Source organism: Nomia melanderi, chromosome 3 (genome assembly GCF_051020985.1).
Source record: "Nomia melanderi isolate GNS246 chromosome 3, iyNomMela1, whole genome shotgun sequence".
NCBI classification, from domain to species: Eukaryota; Metazoa; Arthropoda; class Insecta; order Hymenoptera; family Halictidae; genus Nomia; species Nomia melanderi.
The window spans coordinates 523,766-534,371 of record NC_135001.1 but is presented as its reverse complement, the minus strand read 5'-3'; the positions used below and the strand labels follow the sequence as shown (position 1 = coordinate 534,371).

At 32.3% G+C, this 10,606-nt stretch overlaps 1 protein-coding gene across 3 annotated transcripts; it reads right to left on the bottom strand.

Annotated features, from left to right (window-relative positions):
* Positions 1-79: 79 nt before the first annotated feature.
* On the bottom strand, positions 80-3,949 carry Fkbp59 (FK506-binding protein 59kD). Of its 3 annotated transcripts, none has more exons than XM_031987868.2 (6): positions 3,654-3,949; positions 2,981-3,317; positions 2,670-2,790; positions 2,353-2,600; positions 1,769-2,278; positions 80-1,377 (listed from the first exon to the last, which is right to left on the bottom strand). In XM_031987868.2, coding segments are annotated over exons 1-6 (1,386 nt in total). In that variant the 5' UTR covers positions 3,656-3,949; the 3' UTR covers positions 80-1,209. The 3 variants fall into 3 exon arrangements, with proteins under 3 accessions (XP_031843728.1, XP_031843730.1, XP_031843731.1); XM_031987870.2 differs by having other exon boundaries at positions 80-1,374; XM_031987871.2 differs by having other exon boundaries at positions 1,242-1,388; positions 3,654-3,948.
* Positions 3,950-10,606: the final 6,657 nt, after the last annotated feature.

Genomic DNA, 10,606 nt, shown 5'->3' with positions numbered 1-10,606 from the left:
TTGTAAAATTATCTATGTATTTACTAAACAATAAGATTACGCCAATAGCAACGTTATCAAATAAATTAAATATTCGTAATAAAAGACAAAATATATTATTACACAGAAAACATTTTATGTATACAGTTTAATATATTATTAGTATTTATTTTTCTACCTTATTTTTAATGAATTCAGTTAAACTACATGCCATAGAACAGAAAAGACATTGGCATTATACATTTTTTTTACACATCTACTTAACAATTTAAAACAAAAACACAATATTGTTTTGATCACGTGATACTATTTTTACGATTTTAAAAAATATGTAATTAAGAATGTTTCATAATGTAAATAATATTTATAAACATACGTCAGATTCTTTTAAAAATGTGTAAGCATCTGTGGCTAAAGCATTGGATTTTATCTGATAATCTTCAGACGTTATTTATCAGAACGCTAGTTCTGAATATGTATTCAGTCTAACTGGAGCCTAAACTACCCCATTTCCGCTATTTAGCTTCACGATTATTGATACTATAGAAGCCTCAATCGGCATTAATAATAAAATACATAGCGTGTTTGTTTGAAAATATACATTTGAATAGCAACTAGAAATTATTTGCTGCATTTATTGTTATATTGATATTCAACTGTCGCTAAGTAAATTACAGATAACATCTATAGTATTTCATTTCATTATTTTTCATACGTGTTCAATAGGTGAATACAATATTTTTACATGATATGTATGAAGGTGTTTTAAAAGGTTTTCACGTTTAAGAATTGTATATTGTTATTAAATCTTTTTATCTCGTATTTCCGATTCTAAGGATTAAATTATGTACAGTGATATTTATTAATAAAAAAGATTATAATTTTAAACATACATTTTTTAATCAATACCAATTGTGTTAACCGAAGTTACAAAATAAACTTACACTATACATAAATCTTACTGTTATTCTTATAACTGGTTTTGTTTCATGTAAGTTGTAATCGAGATGCTGATACATTCAATAAAATTTGTGACGCACACTGAATATGAAATTTGATGACTAGGTTGTATCATGAGCCACAAAATATTTGCGAATTTAATGAATATGCCACATGAATCATATTATTAAAGCAGTATAACATTTGAAAGGCATAAAAAACAATGACTGGCAAAATTTTTAACTCCTGGCAGTTAAAAATGGGGGCAGTGTGAAGAGAGAAAAGAACGTTTTACATGTCTTGAAATTCGCCGGTACCATTGGCATTGAGCATAAGTATATTAGGATTCTCTTTTTCAAAAGCAGTTGCATCTCTGCCACCAGGTCGTTCTTCTTGCCCCCATTCACCCAATGTTACATTCATCACATCTGATTGATCTCGTAGTTTCTCCTCTTCCTTCTGAGACATTACTAACAATGTATGATGAAACATTATACGAATATAAAATAAAAACTTGTATAAAAAATACACTAGCCACATACAAATTATAAATGAAAAGAAACACTATTATCTATTAATATATGTACAGTCGAACCTCGATAACTCGAGAAGTTTCTTCATTCCTCTCCGTTTAGCTATAAAAACCTCTATAACTCGAATTGTTCGTCTCATATTCGGTATGTATTTTACAATTTCTTATAATTCAAGATTTCGTTCCCTTTCCTCTAAATTCGACTTATCGACGCCCGACTGTACTTAAAAGCAAAGCAAGTACTGAGCAAGTATAAAATAATAAGAAATTAAACATTACTAACACTAATTATATGATATTATTGCTGCTTTTACAAACCTGTTTATCCTCCTGAGCAAATTTGTCGAACATATTTACATATAAATTTTTCTCTTTCTCTAATTGCTTCTTAATAAGATCTTTACAAATTGCAATTTGTTTGGAAGCTGCTGTATTTTTTGGTTCTATCTCTAATACTGTCTGAAAATCTTTAATTGCAATTTCAGGTGATGCTAATGCAAGATAAGCTTGTCCTCTTCTGAACAGTGCCTTCTCATTTTGTGGACTCAATTCCAAAGCTTTATTACATACATCTTTTGCCTCAACATTGCGGTCTAGTTTTAAATAACATAGAGCAAGATTTAAATTTGCAGACAGAAGAAGATTATCTCTTTCCGTTTTAAGGTCGCCTTTAAAGTTGCCTTCAAACGTCATAAATGAAGCAGATTTCCGATACATGTTACTAGCTAAAGAATATTTGTTTGCTTTGAAGTAATTCGTTCCTTTTTCTTTAAAAATCTTAGCTTGCTCTATAAGTTCTTCATTTTTTAAAGTCCACATTTCTGTACTCTGGAATGTACACAAAATTAATTAATCTAATTTCAATTCATTACAATTATATAGCTACTAATAGTATCAGTTACCTTTTCAAAGCTTTTCAGTTCTACTATATATTCTACAGTTGCATTTGGAGGAATGTTAAACTCTGGTTTAGGTTCATCTTTAAATGCATATTTGCTTTTAATTCTTAGTCTTGATTTTTCTCCACTTTTAAACTTTTCTAATGCCTTTTCTACGCCTTCCACAATACCATATTCCTCGCCTTCTCCGAGCGTGAATTGTACATCTCTATCTTCAAATACTTTACCATTGTACATTCCCGTTAAATGAACTAAAAAGATAATAAAATTAAAACAAAACGCATACTCTATATCGCAAAGTTGTAACTTGTTACACTTACTATTCACCAAAACTCCTTCCTGAGGAGTGCTATGATGTTTTCCTTCAACAATTTGATACCTCTCAATGCTTCCATCTTCCTCAGGACTTAAATCTTCATCTTTCCAATCAAGCATTTCGATCTAAGAAAAAGAAATAATGTTCTTTGTTGTTATGTTTATAATTTATACAAACAAATACTTGTCTACTCATCTTTCAAAGGATACTAATAATACTTTTCATGTTTATCAAAAAATAATATTTAATTCAAGCGTCATATTAATATAATTAATATATTACATATATAAATATATTGATTAGGATATAACTTACTTCAAATTTAAGAGTTGCATTTGGAGGAATATCAGGTGGACTACCCTTTGCTCCATATCCATATTTAGGATCACAAGTGAATACTGCAATTTCACCTTTTTTCATTGTGGCTACTCCAATGTCCCAAACTTTTATGACAGATTTCTTTTTAAGCTCAAACTTAAACGGTTCATTACGGTCTCTACTGGAATCTATCTTTGTCCCATCCAATAAAGTACCAACATAATGTACCGTTACATTACTTCCAGCTGATGGAGTTTCATCTCCGACACCTTCCCTAATAATTTCTTTCAATATTTTTCCATCCTGTTTAGGAGATATGTCTATTGTAACCGTCCTAAATAAAGAATGAAACAGTTAAAATACTTTCAATGTAATATCTAAGTTTCATTATTATATTTCATTCACGTATACGTGAAAAATTTTAAAATAAAAATGACTTAAAATGTAATATAAACGTTATATAAAATTAAAATATAAGAAAGAGTTTACTAAACTAATATTAGAAAATTTAATAATACAAAAGAAAAGTTGTAACATTTCTGAATTTGTATTATGCGCTTTTCAATCAAAACAACTACAATACGATCGATAAATAATAATTATACAGAGGAATATGAAAAATACTGATATATCATTCTTGTAACTCAATGATACAGTTTAAAATACTCACATTTTTATGTCTGAACGTGTATATCAATTAAGAAAATACTGTTTTATACAAAGTCTGTTTACTACGCGTTTAAACTCAGGGAGATTCTCTTCATGCCTTGCTCGAAGTAATCAATTTCATGGAATTTGCCAGAAACTCTAGCAAGACTGTTCAATGGTGCGGCCCGTTACACTTCTGTTTCCCCCTCCAATCGTTCTTTTAACGCACATGTTCCCTGTAAAGCGAGTAAACCTCCTTTACAACGAAGGTTCTAGGCTGTCATGGCTGCCTCCTGAGCGTTGCGTGTTTCCGTGACGACATAATCATTGACGAGAGACAGAACAGACTGAACATCCAATGGAAATTTTTGACACAAAAAATTTGTCACTCACAAAGTTATCAACAGTGTACAAATAAATAAAAGTGGATAAATACATATAAAACGTATTCTTTTCTATCTCTTTGTCTCAATATTACATTCTTGTATACACTTGTAATTTCTTATAGACATTTATCAGAATATTAAACAGACAATACAATAAAACCAGACATATTTCATAATAAAACAATGAAAAAAGAGAAATACAATAATACAATTAAAATACAATACGATATGAATACTAAAAATGTACACAATTTACTTGCATAATATAATCGGCGAAATTCTTATCATTTTTTGGAACAATTCGTTTTTATATTTAAAAAACGTTTGCTTTTTTACACGGTTGGTATTACAGACCATCCGTTATCAAGTCTCATAAATCTATCCTATCTCCTGTTGATGACGTAACCCACGAACTGCATGAGAAAAATTTACGTTAGATGTCGTGCCTACTCTGACCCTCGTCGATGATTAGATAAACATCTGTATTATCAACATAGAATAATCTGCTCTTTTTTTTTACATAAATTACTTTAAAACATACCAACATAGAATCAAAATGAAAATTACTACATCAATGTAAAATAGAAAGACGATAATCCACCGAAAAGAAGAAACTCTCTCTAACACGAAGTTCCTTTGTTAACACTAACCATACTGACACTTTTGCTACCGTAACTAGTCAAATAGCTTGCTACAAAATAAACAAATTAGATGATGAATTTTTTTTAGTGGAAACAGAAACAAAAGGAAGGATGAAAATTGGAAAAAATTCAATATAACGAATAAGGAACAATGACACCATACAGGTGTGACAATGACATAATACAGGAATTGATATAAAATTAAATGCTGAAGTTAGAAAACGCTGAGTTTTAAATCTGGTCATTGGACCGGTTTCTGGTACGGTTAGTGGTAATCTGTAGCCAATCTGTCGGTAATGTCAATTTCTATTTGTAGGTAAAGTCAATTTCTATCTGTTAGTAGAAATTGTTTAATTCTGTTAATATTCGTGACATTCTTTTTGCATATGGTCAGTTAGAAACAAGCTGTCATGGAAGTTGATCGATACAAATATTTCAACATTATGCTTTAGTGAACATTGTAAATAAATATATCAAATAAAGATACACGCCGCATTAGCTGTAAAGACACGCCAGCTGCTGGCAATTTCAAGAAACATCATCACACTTTAGTATGGGGTAACGATGTTTTCGAGACACTCACAATCAGTATTTCCCTTTTTAGACATGCTACCATTAAAAATTTTAAAGCACACTTTGATACTCTGAATTTCGTTATCACATTACTTTCCCTTTAGTTGAAACCAAGTATAGCCTCATTACTGCAATAACCCAATATTTTCAATCATTTATTTGTTCAAAGATTCAAATAAATATTTCCACCCTTCAAATAACAATGTAAGCATTACAAGTTTTTCACACTTCAGCTATTAAATATGGACAGAAGTGTGACAATATACTTATAAAGTAAATCAATGTAGTTTCACATACTAAGGAACGTTAAGAATATAAATAATTTCCTTACAAATTATTCAAAAATTCTGAGATCAATCTTATTCAGTCAAGGAATGAGCTGTAATGCTTTATTTTCTAGTCATTCCTTTATTCCTCTTAAACTCTCAATTATAATACTTTATTCAATTTAATAAATCGTCTAGACGAACTACTATTGAAACAAACGAAGCTAAACCGAGTCATTAAATACCTAAATGAAATTTCGCAGCTTATAACTTTAACCTTTTGACCTACAATATCGTCTCAGACTCGTGACGAAAATTTTCAACTCAATTTCAGAAATCTAAATGTTATTTATTGTTTTTAAATATAACTTAAATATCATTTATTATCAATCGTTAATCTTTGAAGTGTACGTAGACGCTGGATAAGGATAAAAATGTTTCCTTCTAATGAACTATTAACAATGAAGTTGCATCGATTTTATTTACGAAATGAATCATAGAGCAAAGGACTAACTAACTATATCTACAGGATTAATTTCATTGTCTTTATACAAAATGTAGAATTGCAGTCATCACAAATATAACCTTTTTCATTGACCTTGATTGACCTGAATCAACAGATTTCATTAAAAATTGCACTTCGTAAAAGCAAGAAAAGTACTTAATGACTCGTAAGTATCCCCAGTTGAAAGCTCATCGAGTAACAAGGAAAAACTAAACAAAATAAAAGGCAGTACGTTTTGTTAAGAGAAAAGTGGGAGATCTCTCCATTCGGTTGGCTAAGTGTTGAGCACGCGAGTACCTGCGCAAAGTTTTCGAAGCATTTTGACTCGTAGAAAGTGAAACACGCTTCCGTATTGTTTTAATATGCAATGATTGCATTAATAGTCGCTGAATCAAGACAGGATGACGTTATATTACGTGGCGCAGTCGAAAAATGCTGACTAGCGCGCTTAGCATTCCGCGGTCACTGGCCGCGGGTCTTGGCCTACTGACAGGCACATATGTATGAAACGTGTTAATTTTGCAGCTCATCAATTCGTTTGCATAGTTGGATCAATCAGGCATTCCGAAATACTTTCAATAGTCCACCGGGTTATCAACCCTTTCAGTATGCAAGGTTTTCCGTTTAACGTGGTCCTCTGGGAAGCTTAGATAATATGTAAGATCTCTGATTAATCTCTCTGTTTAATTATTTACATCGTCGAACAATATAATTCAAGGGACTATCAATCTGGAGAGTTTCCATTACATTATAATTTCATACCAATTGTTCATTCGTTATGCTATTTATTTATGTTTATTGCACAGATTGTGCAACTGATTAATATCATTGAATATTGTTTAAAATTGATGGATTCAGTATGTACTTGGTTTAATACTCATTAAGAATATTTTATAAATAACTGATGAATATAATGCAAGTCAATGAATGATGAACTCTAAAATGGTAGTTATTGAGACTTTCACTTCTGATTCAGTTTGTATATTATTAAGCCAACTTTTTTTAGTAATTTCTTAGAGAAGCTTCTGTTGTCCTGTTAGTAACTGTAAAAGAAGAATTAGGAATGGGCCAATTTGACCTGTTTAATGGTAGTAGTGTTAAAATATAAAATAAAAGATAGAATAATGTTTCCTTCTTTTGATACTTACAAGTGTATTCCATGCAACTGAAATTACTGCGAATATTTGCTAAAAAAGCAAACAGTATTATGTAATGTTATAGAAACTGTTACAGACATTGTTAGGGGGCGTATTATTGAATTCTAAACATAGATACGAGGGTCGGTCAACAAGTAACTTACCCCCACCCTCTAACTTCCGTTCTAAAACAGATATTTAATTGCTTCTAAGTGGCAACACTGATGTAACATTGTTTATTGTTGAACAGTAACTGTCGAGTTATTCGCATTAGTCATTCGTATCATTTGCACGGTACTGATCAACGTCGCTCGAACGGACAGCGTCGTTTATACAGTTTCATTCACACAATTTTTGGAAATGTACAGCTTCCAGAAAATAAAATAACTCATACTCAATTTAAAATTCGTACAGAATTTATATTTATGTACGGCCGAAGAGTCATCGGTGAGTCATTCAGCTCCGGAGTATCGAAAAATGGGCAGAAATAGGTTATCAATGAAAGCAATACATGGAATCATAATCCTATAATTTTCAAGTAAAATACGTAAACATACTTTAAACTACCGTTCTGATAGATACGAGTTACTCAGAAGCTAATAGGGTTATGTTGATTTTTTGATATTTTCTGATTTTTGTACATTTTAATGGAATAAATATTCTTTTAATTATCAAAGAATTTACTTGCTTCTTTGTTTTTTATGAAACATTAATTTTCTAAATTTCCTTCATTTATGAAACATCAATTTTCTAAATTTTCGTTACCTGGACTTAACTACATTACGATTACCTACAAGTGCAAACTGCCAGTCAAAGAATCTTTATTGGTTAATTTCTTCCCACTTATTATCCACATCGTATAGGAAAACTGCAAACAGCACGAAGTACATATGATTTCAAATTTCACACTCATCCAAGTCAAACAGTCGTATCACTAATTTCATTTATTTAATAATCAAAAATACAAGAAATACAAATGGAGTACCATAATAATATCATAATAAAAATCTATACAATCTCAAATCTCGAAGAGTACAATTAGAAGAAATTCTCCCATGAAAAATGGTTTTCCCACCGAGCACCACAAAAACCAGTACGCTTCTGGAATTTCACGTTTCCTCAAATTCAACGTGCCACGTGCAATCTCAAATGTTCAAAACCCATAAAAATCCGCAGTCTAGTTACAAGAATGCATAGAACACGAGCACCGGACAGAATTTAATTTTGCACGAAAGAATCTCCGTAATGGAACTCGTTTGCCGCGTTATGCAGCTCCAACGTGAACGAATCGTCACAGCATTTTTCCCTGGTGATTTAACTCTTTGCACTCGAGAGGTGACCATCAGTGATCATTTGATTTGATATAATAAAATTACAAAGTGTTCTATGTAATACTAAATTTTGTATAATGCATCAATATGTAAAACATTTATATAAAATAGCTTTACGTATATTTCCTCATTAGTCCGCTTCAAATAGTGTCGTTTATGTCTCATCGGAAAATATCGAATGTTTCTAGTGAAAAGCGAAAAGAGTGTAAAGGGTTAAATACTTGTGGAATACAAATTCTGAGGTTGGTTAGTTTGACTCAAGTAGTAGTTTAGCGTTAATAAAATCGACTCGGTGTTGAACCCAACCAAGAACACTAAAGTCAATGAGAATTTAACCCTTTGCACTCGACAATATTTTTCATTTTTTCAGTTACAAACATTCATTATTTTCTGACGAAAATATTTTTCATTTTATCATTTCACTGCGTTGAATCAAATGGCCACTGTGACTCGCCTCCCGAGTGCAAAGGGTTAATGCGATTGATATTTAACCCCTATAAAAATTGTAATATCTAGTTACAAGAATGTATAGAAAACGAGTGAACGAGCACTGGATAGAATTAAATTTTGCACGAAGCAACAGAACGAATCGGCACGGTATTTTTCTCTAATAATTTAAATACTTGTGGAATAAAAATTCTGAGGATTGACTCAAGCAGTAATTTAGTGTTAAATAAAATCGACTCTGTGTTGAACTTAACCAAGAACACTGAAGTTAATACCCACCATAAAAATTGTAATAATATCTAATTTCAAGAATGCATAGAACACGAGCATTGGACAGAATGAAATTTTGCACGAAGCAACAGAATTTGTTTACCGCGTTATGCAGCTCCAACGTGAACAAATTGCAACAGCATTTTTCCCTGGATCCCCAGCCATCAATTACACTCGAAGTTTTTCTAGGCGAGTGTATTGGTCTTGTAAAAGGAGCGTACGTTGTCTCAACAGTCTCGCAATAAACATCCGTATGGCATCCGCCCGCGTCAGAATCTTAATTTACCAGCTGTGTTGCGTAACCGGTCTATTTTCATGCATTCCGAATCCCGCCGGTGTATACGTATCCATAGAAATCCCAATCCCGATTGAAACAATGCCCCTAGCGTTCGCGGCGCGTAATAAATGGAAAAAACAATGCACAATGCTAGAGCCGCCCCGCGGCACACCGCCGCAAACCGTCCTCCACCGGTAAAACAATTCGTTTCTCCTCGAACACACCGGCGACGGGCACATTCGGGTTTAGGAGGGTCTAGAAGTTTTTATTTTTGGATATACCTACGCCGTCCGTGGATCAACGTTTAACCATTGCACTCTGTCATACATAGGATTGTATAATTAACGGTTCGACTGCCACGTCATCGAAATTCGGGTGACACTATTTTTTACGTAAACTTGAACATGAATTTTCTTGGTGACGTATCGGACGAGCCGAACTTTGTTCGATGTAAGAGATATAAGGAAGATAGTGGAGAAATTATTAACCACTTGCGCTGGAAATGAATTTAGAGATTTGACAAAGTCTCGCGCGATAAATTTTGCTTTTACCTATTTTACGCAGATGTGGACATTAATTTCGTTTGCTAATCATTTTGTATAGAGTGATACATTTCGAAACAATTTAATGTGCAACAAGATTATCGATGTGTAAAAGACATCGTTGACCATTTTGAAACAGAAACGTCTCGACGTGCGTGGCACGTCTTTCCAGCGCAAGAGGTTAAGAATCTTGACTTTTTTAAGGTTGGAGAAACGCAATATGATCGTTTCGTTTCCAACGATAATTCGAGCGAAATGATGTTCACCTAACAGTATTAGGTAACATTATTTAAAATACATTGCATTCTGTCATACATGGGATTGTATAATTAACAGTTTGACTGCCACGTTACCGAAATTCAGGTGACACTATTTTTCACGCAAACTTGAACGTGAAGTTTCTTGGTGACGTATCGAACGAACCGAATTTTGGATGTTTGTTGGATGTGTGGGATATAAGGAAGATAGTGGGGGAATTATTAAGAAGAATCTTGACTTTCTAAAAGTTGGAAAAACGCAATATGACCGTTTCGTTTCTAACGATAATTCGTGCGAATAATGTTCACTTAACAGTATTAGGTAACATTATTTACAATATAGA

Excerpts from the sequence above, each read along its gene's own strand:
- Fkbp59 (XM_031987868.2), bottom strand. Across the intron at positions 2,791-2,980 it reads ATGCAACTCTTAAATTTGAA|ATCGAAATGCTTGATTGGAA; the intron begins GTAAGTTATATC and ends TCTTTTTCTTAG. Across the intron at positions 2,279-2,352 it reads AACTGAAAAGCTTTGAAAAG|AGTACAGAAATGTGGACTTT; the intron begins GTAACTGATACT and ends TGTACATTCCAG.